The sequence below is a fragment of the Muntiacus reevesi genome, chromosome 2, assembly GCF_963930625.1.
Source record: "Muntiacus reevesi chromosome 2, mMunRee1.1, whole genome shotgun sequence".
Lineage (NCBI taxonomy): Eukaryota > Metazoa > Chordata > Mammalia > Artiodactyla > Cervidae > Muntiacus > Muntiacus reevesi.
In genome coordinates, this window is record NC_089250.1 from 145989918 (window position 1) to 146015511 (window position 25594).

The 25594-nt window shown below is 43.5% G+C and overlaps 1 protein-coding gene and 1 long non-coding RNA gene across 3 annotated transcripts; one reads left to right on the top strand and one right to left on the bottom strand.

The window, feature by feature from the left end:
- Positions 1–1418: 1418 nt before the first annotated feature.
- Positions 1419–7212, bottom strand: LOC136158297 (steroid 17-alpha-hydroxylase/17,20 lyase-like). Its single transcript, XM_065920098.1, has 8 exons — positions 6916–7212; positions 5211–5349; positions 4767–4996; positions 3900–3986; positions 3295–3510; positions 2810–2979; positions 2202–2305; positions 1419–1705 (listed from the first exon to the last, which is right to left on the bottom strand). Exons 1-8 carry the CDS (start codon positions 7210–7212, stop codon positions 1419–1421), a joined length of 1530 nt encoding a protein of 509 aa, XP_065776170.1.
- On the top strand, positions 3118–24085 carry LOC136158300 (uncharacterized). Of its 2 annotated transcripts, XR_010661325.1 has the most exons (4): positions 3118–3239; positions 21289–21603; positions 22149–22277; positions 23838–24085. It is a non-coding gene; the product is annotated as an uncharacterized lncRNA (long non-coding RNA). The 2 variants fall into 2 exon arrangements; XR_010661324.1 differs by lacking the exon at positions 3118–3239 and having other exon boundaries at positions 19877–21603.
- The last annotated feature ends 1509 nt before the right edge of the window (positions 24086–25594 follow it).

Below are 25594 nucleotides of genomic sequence, written 5' to 3' on the forward strand. Positions count from 1 at the left end.
TTTCCTGTAAACAGAGAGGAATATGTAACTTGGGTAAAAACACCCAGCCAGATGCTTGATGCCAGCCAGGCACCAGGCAGAACTTGGTTCTCTGTCTCATTTCCTGAGTGTTGTGGCTGGAGGTTTTCCTGACTGGCTAGAGGTATTCTCCTCAGTCAGTGAAGAGGGACCCTCCTCTTTGTCTAGGTACCTGTTTTACATGGCATGTGTAAGATGTAGCTGGAGCCTCGGTCTAGAGAGTTCAGATGTCTGCCATTTATATTTGGGCCTCTGAGCAGGCCTTAACCTCAGAGTGAGAGGATGAATGGGGTGTTAGTGAACTTGAGAGCAGGACGAGCTCATCAGATGCGCACAGGGGCTAGTCAGTGACATGCTTGAATCAAGCAGATGGGGTTTTTCGACAGTAGGGGTTTGGGTAAGCTGAGGTGGAGCTAGAGGCCATGTATGTATGTGACCCTATCTAATATGGCCCTGGGATTTTCAGAAGCTGGAAATCAGAATTTCTGTATGAATCCTTTTCATTTTAAGATGTTGACAGTTAATTTCATTATTTTTTTCTAAAATTGTAAAATAAAGGTACCACCTGGATGTAGAACTAAGTAGTGGGCCCTTTGTGGCCCATGGGCCAGCAGGTAGCAATCCCTGCTTTCAAACAGGAGGGACAGTGATACAGCTAGTACAGAAGGAAAGGACTTGCCCTCCTGACCAGCTGTGGAGACACTATAGTAGAATTGCCTTCCTGCTCTGTCTGAGTGCCAGTTGCTTTGTCACATGCTACCTGCTATTTTGACCGTCAGCTTTTCACCAGCCCTTGCTGAAAATGGCATACTTCTCGGTGCATTTATTCTACAGCAGAAGAAGCCAGTGATGAGGGATTGCCAATATACCTCAAGAGAGAACTGTTTTTCCTTGTAAGTGTCTGGGGGTGAAAGAGTGGCAGGTTAACCCAGTATCCTGAACCTCTTACCTGCTGCTTACATGGCATGGGGCACCTCCCCACAGTCTTGATGCCTCCACCAGCCTTTCATTCACAGCGGCCACCCCACCACAGCCATTCCCCTCACATCATCAGTACCCAGTATAATTGACTGCAAATTGACTCCAAAGCACTTATGAGTCTCTGAAATGTTCGTTTGTCAACCCTCACTAGAATTTTAAGTTTCTTGAGGCCCAGGAGCCTGAGGGTCCAAGGAGAGTGGGTGGCACATAGTAGGTGGTCAATAAAATACTTGTTGAAAGAAATGAGTGAAAAAATGAAGGAGCTGCTCAGGGAACTTTGGAGAAAAAACTGTTTTATGCACATCACTGCCAGGGCTGCAGGCTGGAAGAAGGCAGAGTGGGTGGGGAGGAAGAAGGAGTGGTGGGAGAGGGTGGGGGACCTCCTCTATTTCTGTGGGGTGGGGTCACATAGGGTGGAGTCATGAGGTGCTACCCTCAGCCTGGGCTTCCTTCCAGGCCTGGCGCACCTCGATCTTCACCTTGAAAGGTTTGATCTGCAAGACGAGACTGGCATTGCCCTCCAGACAGGGTAGCTTCCCATCATCCGGGATCTCCAGGTTGAACCTCTGCAGCAGCCGGGACATGAAGAGGAAGAGCTCCTGGCGGGCTAGCATTTCACCTACGCAGGAGCGGGGTCCTGCTCCAAAGGGCAAGTAGCTTAACGATGGCGAGATGAGTTGTGTCCCCGTGGGGTCCAAGAAGCGCTCTGTGAACATGGGGAGGCATCAACCGGGAGCCAGGGCCAGTGTCAGTAGAGTAGGGGGAGCACAAGGCCCTGCCTCGGGAGCCCCAGTCTGAGAAGGTGGACAGCCTTCTTTGGGGGGGCAATCTTAGGAGAGATAAATGCCCTGCTCTCAGGTAGCCATAATCACACAGAGAAGATGGGATATTCAGGAAGGTTGCAAAGTGTATTAAACAGGTGAAAATGGCACCATGCAAGAGGAGAGGGGGCTGACTTCACAGGAGACATATGCCTGTAGGCCTTCTTAAGAGAGGAGGCTTGCAGTTGGTGGAAGGAGAGTGGGAAACCCAGCAGTGAAGAATCTGGGTAAGTGTAGGGTAGGCTGGGGGTGTCAACAGGTCCATATAGTGGGAGTCAGGAGTCTTCTAGTAGGAAATCTGGCAGAAGGGAAACAATGCTGGAGAGTTGGGCACAGAGCGGGCAGTGTGGCCTGGGAGGGAAGGACAGAACAGGGACTCACCTGGCATGAACAGGTTGGGCTGGTGCCACTCCTTCTCGTTGTGATGCAGTGCCCACAGGTTGATCACAACCTCTGTGCCCTTATCAATGGTATGGTCGCCAATGCTGCCGCAGAGAGGGAGAGGAGAAGAGGGTCTGGAGTATTGTCCTTTCCCACCTGCTCTGCCCCAAGGCTCCGCGGTTCCTACCCTGGGGAAAAGAGTCCTTGGCTCCCTCATGCCCACTCCCGATCTTCTCCTCAGCTTCTAACAGAATGAAGATGAATGCTGCACTCTATTCCTGACTAGCACTTAGGATCAACACTGTGGGTCTATTAGGGCCTGGGGGTGTGCATACTGGGCTGGTGCGTGTGAGCATGAGTGTGTGTGTGTGTTTGTGTGCAGCTTTTGGATTGGGTAAGAGCACGAGTCTCCGAGGCAGCAGGCAGCTTCTGAAGGAGGTCAGGTTGATGGGTCAGTGGGTGTCAGTGGGTATAGACACACTCGTCAGCAGGGTCGTGGGTAGGATGATCGGTTGTCAGTGGTTGACTGTAGGTTCACCAGCCAGCTGGTGGGGTCAGATGCTGGAGGGGGGACCAGGTGGGCGGATGTCCTGGGAGGGAAGGCACACCTGGAGTCAATGATAGCCTTGTGGGGGATCAGCGTAGGGGCCACAGGCCGGATTCGGAGCACCTCTCGGATGGTCGCCTCCAGCAGGACAAGGCGGTTCCGGTCGCTGATGGTTGGGGTGCGACTGAAACCTATATTCTGGTCAATGTCATCCTGGATCCTCTTCTTCAACTGAGGGCCAGAACAGGGTGGATGTTACCAGGGTGTATCAGCCCAGGAGAAGCAAGGGCTTAGAAGAATTCTACTGTTACATCCTAAAGGGCCCAGACCGTTTCCAGCGGTAGCTCTACAACCCCGGCTTTGCTTGCAGAAGATGGGGCAGCTCCGCCCAAGGACCAGAGCCAACCACTGCTTGGGCAAAGGGTGCAACAGCCCAGTCAGCCTGCAAAGAAATCCCGAGGGTATTGCCTCTCCCTTTCTCTGGAGCAGAGGTGAGTGTGTCTGGGGTCAAGAGTCTTGGGAACGCTCGGGTAGAGAGAAACTCACCGAAGGATGGTGTAGCAGGTAGGCCACGATCCACTTTATCACAGAGGTGCTGGTCTCCACACCAGCCCCGAAGATGTCCCCTATGGTAGCGAGCATGTGTCTATTAGAAAGCAGCTTTGAATCCTGGTCTGGGCCAGCATTGTTATTGTCTGCATTCACCTTGGCTTGGATCAGTATGTGCAGCAAGTTAGTGATGGAGTCGCTGCTGAAGTTCTCCTGGTTGGGTGAGATTGGGAGATTATGATGAGGAAGGAGCCCCATCTGCAAGCCCTGCCATACTCTCAGCCAGACTGTAGACACAAAGGCTTCTCCCACTTGGAAATGAGGGAGTGGAGTGAGGCTAGTCAGGACCCATGAAGTTGAGGAAGTGGAGAAAACACTGGGCCCTCTTAAAATTTGTGGGGTGGATGGGTCCCTTCCAGGATCCTCTTCAGTTCCTCACTTCTCTACTCCCATGTATTAGTTAAGTCAGTTTTTACTGAGCACCTACTACATGCCAGGCTCTCTGCTAGGTGCTGGAGATCCTACACTGTCCAAAATGGACCCAACCCGGCTCTCCTGCCGCTTTCCACCTAACTCGTCCTCTCTTCTGCCCTATCACCTACCTGACATTTTTCAAGGATTTCATTCAGCAATTCATTTCGCGTTTGAACACAACCCTTCATCTTTTCCATGGCTTTGCTGGGGAAAATCTGCAAAGTGGAAATGTTAGCTTCTACGTGTCCGTCCCTGGCAAGTTCCCACTCTAACCCCAACCTTCAGCCAGAATGGAAGGCAGCATAGGGACCCAGAATGGGACCATCAGTGACAACCAGGACAATTCCAAACAAGGGAGAAAGGAGTGACCTCCACTTCCCCTTCCCCCTTCAGTCAAACATCTAGCGCTGACTGAGACTTTCCTCAGTAGTAACACAGACTTGAGTCTCAAGCCGTGATTAAGTTCCTTAACTTTTTGAAGCCTGTATTTCATCTGCATGGGGATAATAAAACCCACTTCCAAAGGGAATGCATGATGAATGCCTGTGGAGCTTTGGTACTGGCGCATGGCATTTCCCAGTTGCTCAGCTGTTAAAGACTCTGCCTGCAATGCAGGAGACGTGTGTTCAATCCCTGAGTTGGGAAGATGCCCTGTGGAAGGAAACGGCAACCCACTCCAGTGTTCTTGCCTGGGAGATCCCATGGACAGAGGCGTCACGCGGGTAAAGTTCGTGGGGTCGCAAGAGTCAGACACGACTGAGTGACTAAACAATACCACCAGCAACATTATCATGAGTATTAAAATGTATATTTTAAAAGCTAAACCTATTCTGTAGAGAAGCAGAAAGGGTTTGAAAAGTCAGACGAGGTAGAGGTCACTGTGATTGAGGTAGTCAGAAAAAAATGTGGGTCTGTAGTGAACTGTAAGAGGAAAGAACTGGGGATGCTGTCAGGGTCTGCTGAGGACTGCCCATAGGGCCTGGCCCCATCCTCACCTTCAGCACAGGGAATATGTCCAGGAGAACTTCCTTGCTCAGAACCTCCAGGATGCCATCATTGACATTTTGTATGGCCTTCAGGGCAGGATCCTCATTCTTGAAGGAGAAGTTGAAGCAGATAAAGCTGATTATGTTGGTCACCGCCAGAGAGAGAGGCTCGGACAGATCTATGGATTCTCCATGCTGGGTGGCCAGGAAATCACACAGCACATTGGCTTCCTGATTAACTGAGGGGAGAGAGGGGTGTAAGGGTGGGCATTGAGCCATCCCTTCACCCCCGTCTGCACCAGTTCCATCTTCATCTAAGACAGAGAGCCGATGGCCAGTAGATGGCAGCGGTGGCCAAGAGAATGTGGAACGGAGGTACCCAGCGGGGGGAGAACCCTCCCCCTCCCCAACCCTCTTCAAGCTCCTGCAGCCCAGGCCCAGCCAGGCACTCACTGATCTTCTCTAACTTTAGGTTGCCATCCTTGAACAGGGCAAAGGCGTTCAGTGCCAGCTTCCGATGCAGCTGCCAGTGGGCACCATGGTCGGCAAAGGCAATGCCCTTTTGGTTGTCTGACAGGATGTCTAGAGTGGCCTTTGGAAAGCAGGAAAGGACAAAGGACTCAGACCCCATCCACCCACCCTCACCGAGAGGAATGAGGCTGGTACCTGTCGTGCAGCCTCCTTGTAGAGTTCCCTGCTTCACTCCACCCTGACTGCAAGGCCTTGGTAGGACAGATCCTACGGCCTAACACTCCCAGTTCCAACGGAGAGACAGAGTAAGGAGAAAGAAAGAACCCCGAATTAGATTTTCAGATCAATGACAGGGTGAGGCAGAGTGACATGGGATGGACTCTCCAAACTTGTAGGAGCAGAGATTGAGGACACACCAGGCCCCTGGCCTTCCCTGGGTCCTCTGGGGACGGGAGCTGCTAAAGGCACAGCAGCTGAGCCCCCTTTAGTTCCCCCTTCCATTGCCAGCTGTGTGCCCACCACACGGCCATATCAGAAGAGCCCACATGTCTTGTCCACCCAGCCTGGACTTGGGCCAAGCTGCTTCTGCCCAGAGGACCCCCAAACCTCTACAGGTCCCCCCAGACCTCCCCTCTTCTATCCCCATATCTGCAGACCCCATCAGATTAGCAGCCTCCTTCCTTTTTGCCCTGGAGAGAAGAAGCCCAGCAGAGGTGGGAGAGGGTAGTTGGCCCACAGATCAGGCCGACTGGCCCAAGGAAAGAAGAGTCAACCCTCGGTCTGATCAAAGATGAGCAGCCAGGGGGCCTTCCCCAGGATGTTCAGGGGAGTACTCATCAGCCAGGTGCTGTGTCGGAGCCTGGCAGTGTTCCTGGATGACTAGCTCCCACTCCCTTCTGCCCCCAGGAGCAAACAGAAAGTTTGACGGGCTGAATCTTCAGCACCCTCCTTGAAAGTGTTCGCAGAGGTCACCTCCCCAGGGATTAGGGCAGCTCAAGGAAGCTCCAGGGAAATAGTGATCCCAGCCTTCCAAGAATCAGGGTATTTCTCCCTCAAAACTTTTTGAGGAGGACCTCAGTCACTCCTGTTTTCCATGTGAAGGCTATTTATTGAAAACTTCTAGCACTGGGCTAAATGCTTTACATACATGATTGCGTGAATCATGGTAGTTTAGACTCAAAGAGCTAGACTCTTGGGCTTCCCAAGTGGCTTAGATGGTAAAGGACTTTCCCGCAATGGGTGAGACCTAGGTTCGATTCCTGGGTCAGGGAGATCCCCCAGAGTAGGAATGGGCAACCCACTCTAGTATGGTTGTCTGGAGAGAGGAGTGTGGTGGGCTAGTCCATGGGGTCACAAAGAGTCAGTCAAGACTGAATAGCTCACACTTTCAGTTTTTCAGCTCGGAGAGATGATGTTGTAAGGGCTCCCTTACCCCCTCAAACCACCACTCCCACCCTGTCCCACCTACAGAGAAACCCACAAAATAAAGTCTTCCTTTAATTCTTCCTGCCTCGTTTAGAGGCTGGGTGAGGTCTGAAGGGTCGCTCCCCACCCACAGCCCCACCAGTCTGTTTTTGGAAGAATCACAGGTTGCTGGAACTGGAAGGAGCATTGCAGGCATTGCCTGGTCTGAAGAGCTCAACATGCCCAGGGGCTGGTGAGGGGAGGGATGAGAGGCATTGCTTACCACTTTGGGACGCCCAGAGAATTCCTTGCCCTTCTTGAGAAGCACCTCCCTGGCCAACTGGTGATTTCCAATCATCACGGTAGTCTTGGAACCCAAACGAAAGGAATAGATGGGGCCATATGTTTCCTGCAGCTTGAAGAAGTTCTCGTACTGTTGGCCACGTCTGGGAAGGAATGGCAGACTGCCCACCAGGGGCAGGGATGGGAGGCTCCTGGGGTACTTGGCACCGGGGCGCTTGGTCCTGGACCAAAATAAATAGGTGAGGGTGAACAGAAAGACAGCCAAGAGCACCCACATTGTGTCCCGGTGGCAGCAGGCAGGACAAACAGCTGTAGAGTGGCTTCAGCCAGCTCAGGGTGCAAGAAGGCCTTTTTAAGTGCTCCCCTGACCTTCACCTTGACTTTATGTTATTGCTCGCCTTGTGGAAGTTTATCCTGGAGCACAGCCAAGAGTCCTCTCCCAGAATGGGGAGGGGAGAGGAGGCTTCTTTCAAGAGCTGGCTCCACACCAGGGCAAACCCCCAGGGGAGGGGCTAGGTAAGGGCACAGACAGCTAGTCCCTGTCCCTTCCTCACTGTCCATCAATGTCTCCAGAGTTGGCCAGGAGCAAATGATATCTGGGTCAGGAATCACAGCTCGGGACTCTCTGTATGATGAAATCACAATCAACAGACAACTATCTAGTTTTATCAGCTGAGGAAAGTGAGGCCTCCTAGGGTCAGGCTTGAATAAAGTCACACAGATAGTGATGACAAGAATCCAGTTCTCTCCATTCCTTGTTTGCTGCTTTTGCCAGAGGGAGTGAAACCATTTGGTTGACAGCAGGGGCCCTAGAGTCAGATGGGTTTAGGCTCAAATTCTAGCTTAAATGCTAACTATATGACATAAAAAGTTTTAGTATGTTCAAGTATACATAGCATAAAGTTTACCATTTTGAGTGTACAATTCAATGGCATTCAATATACATCACAGTGTTGTATAGCCATCACCACTGTTTACTTCTAAAACGGTTTCATAACCCCAAATAGAAAGTATACCCAGGAAACAATAACTCCCCCTCCCCCCTCCCCCCAGTCCCTGGCAACCTCTAATCTGTCTCTGTGAATATGCCTATTTCACATAAGTGGAATCATATAACATTTGGTCTGTTGGGATTGGCTTGTTTCACTAGGAATAATGTTTTCAAGGTTCATCTACTTTGTAGCATACATCAGAACTTCATTCGTTTTCTAAATATTCGTTTATTTGGTTGTGCTGGGAGTTAGTTGCAGTCCTCAAGATCTTCAATCTTCACTGCAGCATATGGGTTCTAGTTCCCTGGCCAGGGACTGAACCTGAGTCCCCTGCATTAGAAGTGTAGAATCTTAGCCACCGGACTACAAGGGAAGTCCCCTTCATTCCTTTTCATGATTGAACACTGTTCTGTTAAGTGGGTATACCACCTTTTCTTTGTTTTTTCATCAGTTGATGGGCACTTAGATTGTTTCCACTTTTGGCTACTGTGAATAATGCTGCGATGGACATGGGTGTACATGTCCATAGCATGTATATAGTATCTGTTTGGGTCCCTGTTTTCAATTTTGGAGGGGTAAATACCTAGAAGTGGAATCGGTGGGTCATACAGTAGTTTCATGGTTACTTACCTGTTTTAAGTTTCAGTTTCCTCCTCTATAATGGGAATAACAGTGGAATATACTTCTTTTTTTTAAGTTTAATGTTTATCTGTTTATTTTTAATCAGTTTATTTGCTATTGGCTGGATCCTCATTGCTGTGCAGACTTTCCTCTACTTGTGGGTAGCAGGGGCAACTCTAGTTGCAGTGGGGAGGCTTCTCATTGCAGTGGTTTCTCTTGTGGAAAACAGGGGACGCAAGCTTCAGTAGTTGCTGCACATGGGTAGCAGTTGCGGCTCCGGGGCTCTAGAGCACAAGCTTAGGAGTTGTGGTGCGTGGGCTTAGTTGCTCCATGGCATGTGGGATCTTCCTGGATCAGGGATCAAAATATCATGTCTCCTGCATTGGCAGGCAGATTCTTTACCATTGAGTCACCAGGGAAGCCCTGGAATATGCTTCTTAAAGCTGTCGTGACTCACCGAGATAATGCATGTAAAAGTGCCGCCTGACATGAAGTGCCCGCTCATTCAGTATTTACCAGAATCACTGTAGTGTCAAAATGGCCTTCCTTGTTTTTCTGAGTTCTTATTAGTATATCTTCCTAACAAACAAAATCCTCATCTTCTGCTGCACACCTTCAGTGGCTCAATCAGTATTTATCAATGATTTGATAATACTAGGTAAAGGCACAGTCACAAGAGAGTGTCAGTCATCACCAGGGTGACTTCTGGTGTCATTCATTGTAGAGGAGGTGGGCCTTAGGCAAGTACCCGTGACCCGCTGAGTGAGACTCACAAAGGTGGGAGGTGAAATTTCTGCCCCTCTCTGGGGGTGATCTGCCAGTGTCTGTACTTTGGAAAGTATGGACTTGTAGAAGGGCTGCCGGAATTAAGCAGGAAGGCAGCAGGGCAGGGAGCTCAGGAGAAAGATGAATCCACAAGACCTTGTAAAGCAGACTGTCTTGTTGCCCACTACTTCAACACTTCAAATGTTGTTCAGACTTTTAAGGCCATTTGGAGTCAGAGGTGTGAGCTGGATTGGTCTTCATGAAAGCAAGGGGATTTGAGCTAAGCCTTGAAGGAGAGATTAGGGTGACTTAATAGGCAGAGGCAGGGGGAGAGGGGAGGAGAGGCACTGTTGGGAGGGAGAGCAGCAGAGTCAAAATACGTGGAAGCTAGAAGAGGCACAGTGTGTGAGATGGTCTTCATTGCAGACATGACGTGGGTGTGCCAGGGGCAGTGCCTGAGAAATAAGATCTGACAGGTACATTGAATCAGGCTCTGGAGGCCTGAATTGGAAAGCTAGGGAGGGTGGGGAGCTACTGAAAGTTCCATAGCAGGAAAGTAACAGGGACACAGTGGAGGGCGAATCTCGCCTCAGTGCTAGGCAGACTGGATGAAATCTTGTATAACGTTTAATAGCTGGGTGGGAAGTGGTGAGGCCTAAGATTCAAGCAAGGCCCTAAGTGGGGTCAACCAGCTGGTAGAGAAAAATGAAAGGACTTTCTGTCCCTCAAGCGAATGCCAAGGTGATTCTCTGATATTTCACATCCAAACACAAACAAGAAACAGGAATTTTTAAAAACTGTTGCCTCACATCCTTATCACTATATTATAAAAGTTACACATGATAATTACAAAAAATCTGGAGAATGCAGATAAATAAAAAATAAAAATTTCAAATATATTTTTTAACTTAATGATGCTATATATATTTTTTGGCATGGATAGTTTTCTATGTTATTAAAAAGTTTTCTACAGCATTATTTTTAATGGCTGCATATTATTTCATTGTCATGTGTATTTAATATGTAGAACATAGCTTAACTGACCCTGTATTGTATTATTGGACATTTTAGGTTGTTTCTATTTTTGTCTTTGTTGTTGATATAAACAACACTAAGGAATAGCCTTGTGGTGAAAATTTTGGATATGACTGTTATATCTTCTTAGGATAGAATCCAAAAAAGTGGAATTGTTGGTCAAAGGCTATGGATACATATTTTTAAAGACTCTGACAAATACTGAATTATTATTAGATGCATTATATTAGTAGAATTCTTAGTATCCTGCCATTCCTAGAATACTAAGTTGATTCAGTCGTGTCCAACTCTGTGCAACCCTATGGATTATAGCCTGCCAACCTCCTCTGTCCATGGGATTCTCTAGGCAAGAATATTGGAGTGGGTTGCCTTGCCCCCTCCAGGGAATCTTCCCGATCCAGAGATGGAGCCCACGTCTCTTTTATCACCTGTACTGACAAACAAGTCCTTTACCACTAGCACCACCTGGGAAGCCCTAGAATAATACGAACTTATCCAAAGAATTGTCTTTTAATACAGAATTGGATTCTGTAATTTACTTAGGATTTTCTTTCTGTTGCATCTCTGGTCATATGAGAAAATGGGTTGTAGTTTTCTTATTTATGGATTGTCAAGTTTTACTATTGTGATTTTGCTAGTTATGTAAAGTTATTGGAGAAATCTTCAATCTTTTTCTATGTCCTAAAGCAGATTAAATATCATGGGAATTATCTATTTTTTGAAACTTTAAAGAAAGGTGACCGTGAGAAGTGTCAGTCCCTACCACTTTTGGGTAGAGATAATTCTTTTCCAGTTTCTTTAGGAATTACTGATCTCCTCAACTCTTTGAGACTTCCTGAGTCCATTTGGCAATTAATATTTCTTAAATTTTTTTTTCTATTTTTTTCTTGACTTGTCAGAACTTTTATTAATCTTTTCAATGAATCTCTCCTTGGGTTTATTCATCAAGTCTTTGATTGTTGTGGTCTTATTTCATTCTCAGTGTGGATAAATGATCAATGCAAAACATGTATAACTTTATACTAGGATTCAGACTGAAAGCTTGTATGAATTCTGCTTCCCCTGCATCCCTGTTTTCCTTGTTCCTTGTCAAAAAACACAAGACCCATTATCTACTAGAATTTATGACCTGGGAACTCTATTCTTAGGTGCATAACCAACAGAATGTGTACATATGTTCATCAAAAGGCATGTCCAAGAGTGGCCATAGCAGCACTGTTTATAATACTCCCTGACTAGGAAAAACCCAAATATTCATGGATTGTAGAATGGATGACCTGTCATCCATCATAAAGGGAGTATGATATAGACATGAGAACGAATGAAGTGCAGCTCCATATACCAATATGTATGAACTGCCCAAACATAATACTGAGTAAAGAAACCAGGCTTATAAGAATGCATTCTGTGTAATTCTACTTATAGAAAATTCAAAAACAGATCAAACTAGTCTATGGTTATAGGAGTCGGGATAGTGGTCATCCTTGCAGGATGGTTCATGGCTGGAAGGTGGGGATTCTGAGGGACAGGTGATGTTCTGCTTTTTGATCTGGTTTCTGGTAACACAGGGAAGTTCACTTCAAGTGGGACACCAATTATCCATGTGTATGTTATACCTCAATGAAAAGTTTACTTTAAATACAACACTGTAAATCAACTATACTCCAATCTAAAATAAAAAATTTTAAATAAAATATACATGAAGAAAAAAATTTACTTTCAAAAATTGGGATGTCTATGGAGTTTGTGACCTCCTGAGATTGCATGCAACATTTGCATGTACATATAAATATATTTTTTTCTGGAGAGAGGATTCATAGTTTGCATTAACTTCTTACAACAGTGACTTCATCATTGACTCAGGGATTCCTGTTTCCTCACTTAGTCCTACCCTAATCTTGCTTTGTCAGTCTCCTCCTTCATGTATCCTCCCATCTCTTCCCTCCCTCTCCGAAAATTTTCCCCTGACTGCTCTGGTATTCTCTCTTTCTAGAACAAGCATACTTCCTTACTTTCCTTATTTAGTGATTCAATATTTACATGTATTTCAAAATGATGACCATGATATCTAATTGCAATCTATCACCATACAAAGATAATACATATTTATTACCTAAATGCCTCACACTGTACATTTCATACCTGTGACATATATTTTGCAGCTGGAAGTTTGTACTTCTTAATCTCCCTCATCTATTTCTTTCCTCTTCCTACCCTCTTTCCCTCTGGCAACCACCTGCTTCTTCTCTGTATCTATAATCCTGTTTCTCTTTTGTTATGATTGTTCATTTGTTTTGTGTTTTAGGTTCCACAGGTAAGTGATAATAGTACCAAATTTGTCTTTCTCTGCCTGATTATTTCACTTGGCATAATACCCACTGGGTCCATCCATTATCCATTTCATTGCAAATGGCAAGATTTCATTCATTTTTTAAATGGCTGAGTAGTATTCCTTGTGTGTGTGTATATCTATATCTATATATCTATACCTATACCTATATCTATATATCACAACTTCTTTATCCATTCATCTATTGTTGGGCACTTGGGTTGCTTCCATATCTTGGCTATTATAAATAATGCTGCAATTAACATAGGGCATGTATCTTTTCTAATTAGCCCTTTTGTTTTCTTCAGATAAATTCCCAGGAGTGAAATTGCTGGATCTAATGGTAGTTCTAGTTTTAATTTTTTGAGTAACCTCCATATTGTTTTCCATAGTGGCTGCACCAATTTATGTTCCCACCAAGAGTGCTCAAGGGTTTCCTTTTCTCCACTAATATTTGTTATTTGTTGTCTTTTTGATGACAGCTATTCTAATGGGTGTGAGTTGATACCCCTGCTGTCATTTTGAATGAAGACACCTTTTGTCCAGGTTGTTGTTTGTTGTTCAGTCACTAAATTGTGTCCAACTCTTTGAGAGCCTATGAACTGCAGCACCTACCAGGCTTCCCTGTCCTTCACTATCTCCCGGGGTCCAGGTAAAGCAATGGAATTGATACTCTCTTCACTGCCCACAGACTCCAGATCACCACACCTCCACCTCTGAGAGCGATTTCTTGCTCCTTTGCAGTTCCCAGTCTAGATTTTGGGCATGAGGCTTACATGATTCCTCTCTTCTTGCCGTAAACATACTGGACTTTATGGTCCTTGGAGGATAATCGTTCAACTTCCCATCCTTACAGTTTCTTCACTTCAAATTCAAGGATTGTCATCCTTCCTTTTATTTCAATTATTCTGAATTTCAAGTCCTATTCTCCACCCCTTTCCTTTCATGCTCAGCAGATAATCTTTCCTTTTACTTAAGGAATTGGAGAACTTTAAGTTCTCTCTCTCTTAACTTCCACTTTATCATTTCCTTCTTTCCACCTTAAAGAATTGCTACTTCTATTTCTAATCAATCTCTCTAACACTTTGGCAAAATAATAATAATTTTATTGAGCATGTGCTGTGTATAATATGTGCTATCTCATTTAATCCTTATTAAATAGTGCTATTAAATAGGCTATAAAGAAAGCTGAGCACAGAAGAATTGATGCTTTTGAACTGTGGTGTTGGAGAAGACTCTTGAGAGTCCCTTGGACTGCAAGGAGATCCAACCAGTTCATCCTAAAGGAGACCAGTCCTGGGTGTTCATTGGAAGCACTGATGTTGAAGCTGAAACTCCAATACTTTGGTCACCTGATTCAAAGAGGTGACTCATTGGAAAAGACCCTGATGTTGGGAAAGATTGAGGGCAGGAGGAAAAGGGGATGACAGAGGATAAGATGGTTGGATGGCATCACCGACTCAATGGACGTGGGTTTGGGTGGGCTCCGGGAGTTGGTGATGGACAGGGAAGCCTGGCATGCTGCAGTTCATGGCGTCGCAAAGAGTTGGACACGACTGAGTGACTGAACTGAACTGAACTGAAATGGTGCTATTATTTTCAACATCTCCAACTGACTCATTGGAAAAGACTCTGATGCTGGGAAAGATTGAAGGCAGGAGGAGAAGGGGACAACAGAGGATGAGATGGGTGGATGGCATTACCATATCAAAGTACATGAGTTTGAGCAAGTTCTGGGAGTTGGTTATGGACAGGGAAGCCTGGCATGCTGCAGTCCATGGGGTTGCAAAGAGTCAGACACAACTGATCAACTGAAGAGAACTAAAATGGTGCTGTTATTATCAGCATCTCCATTTTATAGTTGAGACAGACATAAGGACTTGTTTGAGGGCAAATAACTAGTCAGCAGTGAAGCTGGAATTTAAGCAGTCTAGAACTCTTAGTCTTTAACTGCAGTGCTATTTTGCTTCTTATGATATTTTTGTTTGTTTTACAGTTGCTCAGTCATGTCCGACTCTTTGCAACCGGATGGACTACAGCATGCCATGTTTCCCTGTCCTTTACTGTCTCCCAGAGTTTTCATCCTGTCTTCCCCTTCTCCAACTGCCTTCAATCTTTCCTAGGACCAGGGTCTTTTTCAATGAGTTGGCTCTTCCCATCAGGTGCCCAAAGTATTGGAGCTTCAGCTTCAGCATCAGTCCTTCCAATGAACACCCAGGACTGATCTCCTTTAGGATGGACTGGTTGGATCTCTTTGCAGTCCAAGGGACTCTCAAGAGTCTTTTCCAGCACCACAATTTGAAAGCATCAATTTTCTGGCACTCAGCTTTCTTTATGATCTAGCTTTCCCATCTGTACATGACTACTGGAAAAACCATACCTTTGACTATACGGACCTTTGTAGGTAAAGTGATGTCTTTGCTTTTTAATATGCTATCTTGATTTGTCATAGTTTTTCTTCCAAGAAGCAAGTGTCTTTTAATTTCATGGCTGCAATCACCATCCACAGTGATTTTGGAGCCCAAGAAAATAGTCTGTACTGTTTCCATTTTTTCCTCATCTATTTGCCATGAAGGGATGGCACCAGATATCATGATCTTCATTTTTTGAAGGTTGAGTTTTAAGTCAGCTTTTTCACTCTCCTCTTTCACCTTCATCAAGAGACTCTTTAGTTCCTCTTCACTTTCTGCATTTGGGTGGTGTCATTTGCATATCTGAGGTTGTTGATATTATATTTTTCCAAGCAACCTTGATTCCAGCTTGTGCTCTAGGCGGGCATTTTGCATGATACACTCTGCATATAAGTTAAATAAGCCGGGTGACAATATACAGCCTTGATGTACTCCTTTCCCAATTTTGAACCAGTCCATTCTACATTCTATGTCCGGTTCTAACTGTTGTTTCTTGACCTGCATACAGGTTTGTCAGGAGGCAGGTAAGGTGGTCTGGTATTCCCATCTCATCCAGAATTCTCCACAGTTTGTTGTGATCCACAAACTATGGTTTTTCTAGGAGTCATGTATGGATGTGAGAATTGGACCATAAAGAAGGCTGAGTGCCGGAAAATTGATGCTTTTGAACTGTGGTGCTGGAGAAGACTCTTGAGAGTCCCTTGGACTGCAAGGAGATCAAACCAGTCAATCCTAAAGGAAATCAACCCTGAATATTCATTGGAAGGACTGATGCTGAAGCTGAAGTTCCAATACTTTGGCCACCTGATGTGAAGAGCTGACTCGTTATAAAAGACCCTGATGCTGGGAAAGACTGAAGGCAGGAGGAGAAGGGGAAGACAGAGGATGAGATGGTTGGATGGCATCACTGACTCAATGGACATGAGTTTGAGCAAGCTCTAGGAGATGGTGAAGGACAGGGAAGACTGGTGTGCTGCAGTCCGTGGGGTTGCAAAGAGATATGACTGAGTGACAAAATAACAACAACACAGTCAAAGGCTTTAGCGTAGTCAATGAATCAGAAGTAGACATTTTTCTGGAATGCCTTTGCTTTTTCTATGATGCAATAGATGTTGGCTTTTTGATCTCTGGTTCCTCTGCCTTTTCTAAATCCAGCTTGTACATCTGGAAGTTCTCGATTCACATACTATTGAAGACCAGCTTGAAGGATTTTGAGCATTACCTTGCTAGCATGTGAAATGAGCACAATTGTGTGGTAGTTTGAACATTCCCTGGCATTGCTCTTCTTTGGGACTGGGATGAAAACTGACCTTTTCCAGTCCTGTGACCACTGCTGAATTTTCCAAATTTGCTGGTGTTTTGAGTGTAGCACTTTTAACAGCATCATCTTTTAGGATTTGAAATAGCTCAGCTGGAATTCCATCACCTCCACTAGTTTTGTTCATAGTAATGCTCCCTAAGGCCCACTTCATTTCACACTCCAGGATTGGAGTCTAAAGACTCCACCTAGAGTCTGGCTCTAGGTGAGTGATCACACCATCATGATATAGATCTAAATTTTTTGTGTACATACATTTTGAACCAATTATTCCAACTCTAGGAATTTATATTGCAGATGGCTCATGGTTCAATGTACAAAATGAACAATGTGCAGCCTCCATCAATAGGAAACTGAAATAAAATGCAATCAGGAAAAGGAGGAAACACTTTATATACTTATTATGGAAATATCTCCCAAATATGTTGCTAGGTTTAGAAAAACAAGAATGATGTGTATTGAATTCCCCCAATTGTATGAAAAAGAAGGAGAATATATGTACTTTTTTGCTAGTATATAAGGTGTCTCTGAAAGAACACTCAAAAAGCTCATGAATTTGGTTGTCAATGGGAAGACGAATTAAAAACACACAAAAGCTGGGGGTATGGTGGTGGTGGGAAAAAGAGTTTTCAGTGCCTACCCTTTTATACCTTTTAAAACATTGAGGAGATTTACCTGGTGGTCCAGTGGTTAAGACTCTGACTTCCACTGCAGGGGACATGGTTCCATCCCTGGTTGGGGGAACTAGGATTCTGCATGCGGTGTAGCCAAAAACAACTCTGAACCATGTAAATGCATTACCATTTCAAAGTTAAGTTAAACATTAAAGAAAGAAGAAAAACAAGAATAGAAATAGAAACTGTATTAACTGACTGTGTTAATATATTTTTTGAAAAAATAGATGCCTCCACCGACCACCCTGTTCCCTCAGACCTCCCAGAGATTCTTGTTTCATTCATCATTTTCCTCTTGTATCTTCAACTCACCCTCTTGGTTGGCCTTTTCTCCTCAGTTGACAAATATACCTAACACTTTTATCACAAACAAAATTTTAATATCCTCCACTTATGCTATGTTCCCCTCTAATTCTCCTTTAATTTCTCTCCTCCAATTTGCAATCAGACTTCTTGGTAGAATAATATGATGAACATTTGTGTTTCTATCTTATTCTCCATTCATTGTACACTTGCAGTTTGGCCTCTGACCCACTACACTGGTAGATCCATGGGATGTCTTTCAGACCTTCTATCCATCTGTCTATCTATTAATTATTGAGATAAAGTTGATATTATAATAGTTTCAGGTGTATAACATGGTTCAAAAACTTTAAAGGCTGTATTTCATTTACAATTATGAAATATTAGGTAAATTTCCTGTGCTATCCAGTATATCCTTGTAACTCTTTTAATACATAGTAGTTTGTACTTCTCAATCCCTTACCCCATCTTGCCCCTCCCCTCTTTTCTCTCCCAATGGTAACCACTAGTATGTTCTCTATACCCGTGAATCTGTTTCTTTTTTGTTATGTTCACTAGTTTGTTTTATTTTTTAGATTCCACATATAAGTGATATCATACAGTATTTATCGTTCTGTGACTTATTTCATTTCATTATTTCTCTGACTTATTTCACCATAATACCATCCAAGTCAATCCATACTGTTGCAAATGGCAAAATTTCATTCTTATTTGTAGCTGAATCAAATACTATTGTGTGTTTGTGTGTATATATATATATACATATACATATGTATATATTTATATCCCACATCTTCTTTATCCATTCATCCATTGATGGACATGTAAGTTGCTTCTGTATCTTGATTATTTGTAAACAATGCTGCAGTGAACATTGGGGTGTATCTTTTTTTTTTTTTTGACTGCACTCATGCGGCTCATAGCACCTTAGTTCCCTGACCATGGATTGAACCCTGCCCCCTAAGTGAAAGCACTGAGTCCTAACCACTGGAGAACCAGCGACATTCCTGCAGGTATCTTTTTGAATTAGTGTTTTCCCTTTTTTTCGAATATATTCCCAGAAGTATAATTGCTTGGTTATATGGTAGTTCTACTTTAGTTTTTGAGAGAAACTTCCATATATACCATTTTTCACAGTGACTGCACCAATTTACATTCCCACCAACAGGGCACAAGGGTTCACTTTTATCCACAGCCTCACCAATGTTTGTTAATTGCAATCTTTTTGATAACAGCTATTATGAATGGCATCACATTGTGGCTTTAATTTACAGTTCTCTGATATTTAACAATGTGAGCATCTTTTCAAGTGCCTGTTGGCCATATGTCTTCTTTGGGAAAAAGGTCTATTCAGGTCTTTTGCCCATTTTTTAATCAAGTTGTTTGTGGTTCTTTTATGTTCAGTTGTATGAGCTGTTTATATATTTAAAATATTAACACCTTATCTGTCATATTGTTTTGCAAATATTTTCTTGCATTCAGTAGGTTGTCTTTCTGTTTTGTTGGTGGTTTCTTTTGCTGTGTAAAAGCTTTTAAGTTTAATTAGGTCTCATTTGTTTATTTTTGCCTTTATTTGCTCTTCCTTAGGAGACAGATCCAAAAAAAGAAAATTGCTACAATTTATGTCAAAGAATGTTCTGCTTATGTTTTCTTCTAGGAGTCATATGGTTTCCAGTATTACACTTAGGTCTCTAATCCATTTTGAGCTTTTTTAATATAGTGTTAGAAATGTTCTGTGCCTGCTAATTCACTTCAGTGGTGTCTGACTCTTTGCAACCCTATGGATTGTAGCCCAACAGGCTCCTGTGTTCATGGGATTCTCCAGGCAAGAATATGGGAGTGGGTTGCCATGCCCTGCTGCAGGAGATCTCCCTGCCCCAGGGATGCAACTAGCATCTCCTATGGCTCCTGTGCTGCAGGTGGATTCTTTACTGCTAAGCCGCTGGGGAAGCCCAACTTCATCCCTTTACATGTAGCTGCTTTCAGACATTCTCTTGTAAAGACTCTCAATTAGCATTATCAGTTATTTTCATCTTCTTTACACCTTCTAACATGAAATAACACATAACTCTTGATTCCTGGTAACTCTTTTGTTTCTCTTCTAGTTCCCCTTGTCTTCTCATGGATGTCAGGTTTACCTAGTCAGCTGTCTTTGGCCCTTCTCCACTTACATTCTGCCTGAATGATCTCACACTTTTCAAGGTTTTATCTATCATCAATACTCAATCTTTCTTTTTTTTTAAATGGTCATTTTTCTACCAATGCTCAAAGTTTAGCAAATACTTACTGCTTTTGACCCTCACAGCGTTTAGAGATGTCTGTCATTGCCTCCTATACTCAAGTGACTTCACCCACAGTTTGTGCATTTGTGTCTTGTGACCCTGATTGAAATAGGAGGATATGGCCAAAGGGGAATCTATTATCAGGCTGAGTTAAGCCAATCAAATTCTTTTTAGGAACTTGACCCTGCACTGTCAGGAACAATGCTGATTTAACAACCCTAGTCACAGTGTGGTCTGGCGGTACATTTTCCTTTTCATCCTTGTTAGTCGCATAGGCATGTCCAACTCTTTGCTACTCCATGGATAGTATCTGTCCATGGGATTTTCCAGGCAAGAATACTGGAGTGGATTGCCATTTCCTTCTTCAGGGGATCTTCCCAACCCAGAGATCAAACCTGGGTCTCCTACACTGCAGGCAGATTCTTTACCAACTGAACAACCTGCAAAGCTCATTTCATCCTTCAGTTCAGTTCAGTCGCTTAGTCGTGTCCGACTCATTGCGACCCCATGAATTGCAGCATGCCAGGCCTCCCTGTCCATCACCAACTCCTGGAGTTTACTCAAACCGATGTCCATCGAGTCGGTGACGCCATCCAGCCATCTCATCCTGTGTCGTCCCCTTCTTCTCCTGCCCCCAATCCCTCCTAGCATCAGGGTCTTCTCCAATGAGTCAACTCTTTGCATGAGGTGGCCAAAGTATTGGAGTTTCAGCCTCAGCATCAGTCCTTCCAATGAACACCCAGGACTGATCTCCTTTAGGATGGACTGGTTGACTCTCCTTGCAGTCCAAGGGACTCTAAAGAGTATTCTCCAACACCACAGTCCAAAAGCAACAATTTTTTGGCACTCAGCTTTCTTCACAGTCCAACTCTCACATCCATATATGACCACTGGAAAAACCATAGCCTTGACTAGACAGACCTTTGTTGATAACGTGATGTCTCTGCTTTTTAATATGCTATCTGGTTGGTCATAACTTTCCTTCCAAGGAGTAAGCATCTTTTAATTTCATCCTTAGGTATCAGTTAAACATTTATCATCTGACTGTTGAAAAATCTTAGTTTATGAAAACACTTACATTTTAATTAACTTGTGAAAAATAAAGCTACCATTTCAAAATTAAAACAAAAATCCCCCCAAACAGTGGTCTATCAGTATCCATGGGGTGTCAGTTCCAAGACCCCCATGAATACCAAAATTCACAGATGCTCAAGTCTCTTACATAAATTGTCATAGTATTTGCATAGAATCTACTGACATCCTCTTGTATCTTTTAAAATATCTCTAGATTACTCATAATAGCCAATACAATGTAAATGCTATGTAGTCACTGGCCTACAGCAAATTTAAGTTTTGGTTTTTAGAACTTTCTGGAATTTTTTCCCCCAGGAAAGTCATCTATATGAGGTTGGTTGAATTTGTGACTGTGGAACCGGTGGTTGCAGAGGACTGGTTGTACCTTTAGTCAAAACGGCCTTTTTCAGAAATGCTGATTGTGTAAGGTAGATGATAAACTGATCCACTCAATAGTAAGGCAAGAATCACCTGTTTGCCAGTGTAAAAATTCCTTCCAAGAGTACATATATACCTGGTGAGAGTGTAATTATGATCCCTGTTTTCTAGATCAGGAAAATGAAGCTTGGAGAGATTAACTAGATCTGTTCAAGATTGATCCCACAGCTGGAAAATGAGAGTGCCAAGGTTCAAACCCAGGGCTGACACCAAAGCCTGTGCTCCTAACTACTGAGCTCATGGTGCGGCAGCAAGAGAATCAGGAACAGGCGCGGAGTCACACGCCCACTCATAAGAAGGCACCCGGCGCACAGCTCAGCCTCCCAGCCTTCCCCCAACACAGCCTCGCCTCCCATTCATTAGCACCCAGAGGGAAAGGCAGAAAGGAACTGGAGCTGCCTCTCGTAACGGCTGCCCCCAACTAAGGTGGGCACCAAGCAAAGTCTCTGGCAGATATGCTTACACAGAAGAAGAATGCCAAGGGCCACGCTTCCTGCCCTCAGAAAGCTTGCTCTAGTTTACACCCAAAGATCATGTCCTCAAATTGCCCACAAATACATGGTGTGCTCAGGGACTGCAATACATGTGCACATACACATCAGTGTGTGTAGTAGATGCAATAGTCATGTAGACGCACGTGTATATGGAGAGCACTGTAGATTTTTCTCTAAAAATACCCTAGCAGCTCCATTCTACTTAATAATGTAATACTTCATATAGCTGAGCTAAATGGACTCTCAACCTGGCTGTGAGAAAAATAAAAAAGGTTTACTGAATAAGAGTATACCTAAGCTTTAAGGGTTACTGGTTAAAATATTAAGGACTCTTTCAAAGTAACCTCAAGCACTTAGAAGTTTTCCATTTACATGCAAAATCAAGACTAAGGTAATTGCAAATTCATTAAGGATCATGCTAGGTAATATGTGATTTATGTTTTTTATATATACGTATGGGCTTCCCTGGTGGCTCAGATGGTAAAGCATCTGCCTGCAATGCAGGAGACCCGGGTTCCATCCCTGGGTCGGGAAGATCCCCTGGAGAAGAAATGGCAACCCACTCCAGTACTCTTGCCTGGAAAACTCCATAGACAGAGGAGCCTGGTAGGTTACAGTCCATGGGGTCGCAAAGAGTAATATAACATTGTTTGAAAATCACTGTATTTAAGATTTTTAAGCTAGTTAGTTTAGTCTAGGCTTCACTCTACTTCCTCAAATATTGCAAGTTAGTATGGATTTACTACACATGATGAAATTTAAGATATAAAGTAATCAAAATTCTAAGAGTTAAGCAATGATGAAAACTGGGAAATCAGCATAATGGAGATAATTAGTTGTCACAGCTTAAATTCTAAGATCATATACCACAATTTAAATATGAAATGTGGAAGTAATCCAAAAGAAATAATAAAAACAAATATCTATTTTAATCAGTGTCTTACTTTCTTCCATTAATTATTTCTATCCCATTTTAGCTAGGATTTCACAAGGGAGACAAAGTGATAAAAAGGGACCATTTTTGAAAAATTAGAAATATCCTAGGACCACACTGAAAAACATAAAAATTTGGTCTATAGGGGTTCAGAACAAGCATCCCCCAAATGGGCTACTCTTACACAAGACTTATTTTGAACTAGATGCAATAGAGACTGTGGGTTCAGGAGAAATTCACTGCTTCTGTCTTAACTACCTAGAAGAATTTGAATTGAAGATTTTTCCTAGAAAAAGTATTTACTAGAGATAAAATTTATCTTAGTGGCCCCATCTTTATGACTACATGCTGTTCTTAATCTCCTGAGAATGAACCCTCCTGTCCTTGGAAGACCTAGACCCCCTACCTCATTCCTTAGCTCAGGATGGCATAAGTACCTCCTTTCACCTTTCTGTCTCAAGTATGTGGAGTCTCTGACCTCTTATGTGTGTGCATTCCCATATATATGAAGTTAAATTTGATTTTCTCCTGGTAATCTGTCTCATTTAATTCTTAGACCAGCCAGAAAAACCTGGAAGGGCAGAGGATAGTTTATTCCCGACAAGGTTCAGTCTTGAAAGAGAGAGATCTTTTATTCTCCAAAAATAATGCAAATTCTCCATTTGGTTGGAGGACATGATAAAAAAATGAGAAGGTACATTTCAGTGATTTTTAAAGTTCCACATCCTCAACAACCATTCAAAGTACTGCCCATTAAGGAGGGGACTAAGACACCCCCTCACGCCTCACAAATCAAAAAGGGGAGGGGCTCAAAATTACACTAAAGATTGCTTCCCTGCATTATAAAACTCAGTATGAAGGGTCAGTGAGAAGTGTTCAAGATTGGGGAATTTGGCTTATTTGAGCTTCACCCCCTTTACTGACCTAGTGCCCTGTCCACCTGAAAGCCCAATGGACTTGCAATATAAGGGGCTGTGATGACTGTTATTATAAGTGACATTGTTCCTACCATCACTAATTACCTTCAAAGAACCAGACTTCCTGGAGTTTAACAAATGAATGAAGAGGACATTAAAAAAACCCAAAAAACAAAACTGAAGTATCTTTAATGTTTCATCTTCTTAGTGTAGTTAGCCATGACTCACTTCAAATAAGAACTCACATAAAACAAGTATTTTTTCTTCCTTGGCATAACAGACAAACCACAATTTTTTTTTTTTTTTTTGCTTAAGTATCCTCAGGAAAAAAATAGAAGAACAAAGAAGACCACAGCTAAGTTTTTAGGTAAAACAAAAGTTATGCGCTGACGGGAGCAGTTTTCTTCAAGATCTGTTCAAGATGACCACAAAGATAATGGAAGTTTCTCCCCTGCTCATCCCAAACATGTTGCCAGGGCTTCAGTGATGGTGGTTTGCTCATCTACATAGAAGTGACTCAGGGGAGAGCACTTGAAAAGTACTCCTGTTTACCTAATAAAACTCAATGTTCAGAATTAAAATTGGGCCCGTCTCATATCATCTCCTTTGAAAGGACTCATTCATAGGTGGCTCCTGGAGCAACTGAGGGGAAGACAGTCACAAGTCATTAAAGCCTCCCTCCCTGGAGAACAATCTCATTGATCAAAGCACCATCATGGTTTCCATGCTGTACTCAAGAATCTTGTCTCTAACTGTAGACAGAATGGTTACTTTCCTTCATGCTGTTTTTGGGTTAAGCTTAAAACTGCCTGAAAGATGCAAAGAATTTTATGATGGAAGATAATTTCAGTCTATTCAAGGAACCTTGGTGAAGTCAGCAAAGAATGAGCTGAATTCACCGGATGCTCTAAGTTGGTTGCAGAACCTAGATCCTCCCTACAATTGTATGTCACATTGCGTGTGTGCATATGCACATTCTTCTGGGAAAAGTACCACAATTTTGATAGAATTCTCAGAACATGTAAACAAAACTTCTTAAAAGACTGCAGACATAGATGTGTCCTTTGTGAGTGAATGAAAGCACTTTCATAGAATGTGTGTCATTAACTTTTGTTTGTGCTTTTGAACATCCACAGGTTTCCATCCAAAAGTAATAATACCACTGACCACAGTGAGAATTTGGGGACCAATTTGTACAATCCTTTCCAATTTTCCAAATCAAGGAATCTAGTACACACAGTGGGTTCCTAACAACATGCCTCCAGAATGATCTGTAGCCATAGTTCAGGCCTTCACACTGAGGCCTCACAGAGAAGCTCATGTACTCTCATCTCTGAATCCTCTGGTCTTAGTCCCTCTGGAACCTCAGTGTCCTCTAATTTAGGGGAAATGATAATAATGGCACCAAACATTGCATATAATTCTTGGAAGTTGAACCAGTATTGAACCAAAGAAGCTAATGTTCCCAACAGACCGGGCCATCTTGATGCCAGTTTCAGCAGAGCAGTTAATAACTCTGTCAACACTTGTCCCTGCAAAACAAACAGAACTTCAATCACAAACCCACAAACAACCCTAGCATTTTCTTCAAGGAGGATTCTTATAACAACTCGGGACACCAGTACCTAGAAATGCCCTTCCTCTATCACCACTCCATGAGGTCCTCCCTCTCTGGGATAGAACCATGGATGTCTTCCCCCAGTCCTACCCCAACTAACCTGCCTCGTACTCTCTCTGTCAGCCTTTGTTCTCCTAGAGGAAATCACTCATCTCACTCCTTTATCCACCTCCTCTCCTGGTTCACTCACCGTGAAGAAGAGCTGAGATCATTTCCTTGGGCAGAAGGAGGGAGAGATGGAAGATACTACCAGATACTAGTAATCTTTTATTTTTGTTTTTCACCAAGGACAAGTATTTAGTAATGATCTTTGCAAACTTCTAAAGCGTTATAAAACTACATTAAGGTGAATAATCACCATCAATTAACTCACCAATCCTAAAAATGAATGGGCTTCCTTGACACTGTTCTTGTCACTAATGCAAAAATTTTTGCACCAAATAATCAGAACCTG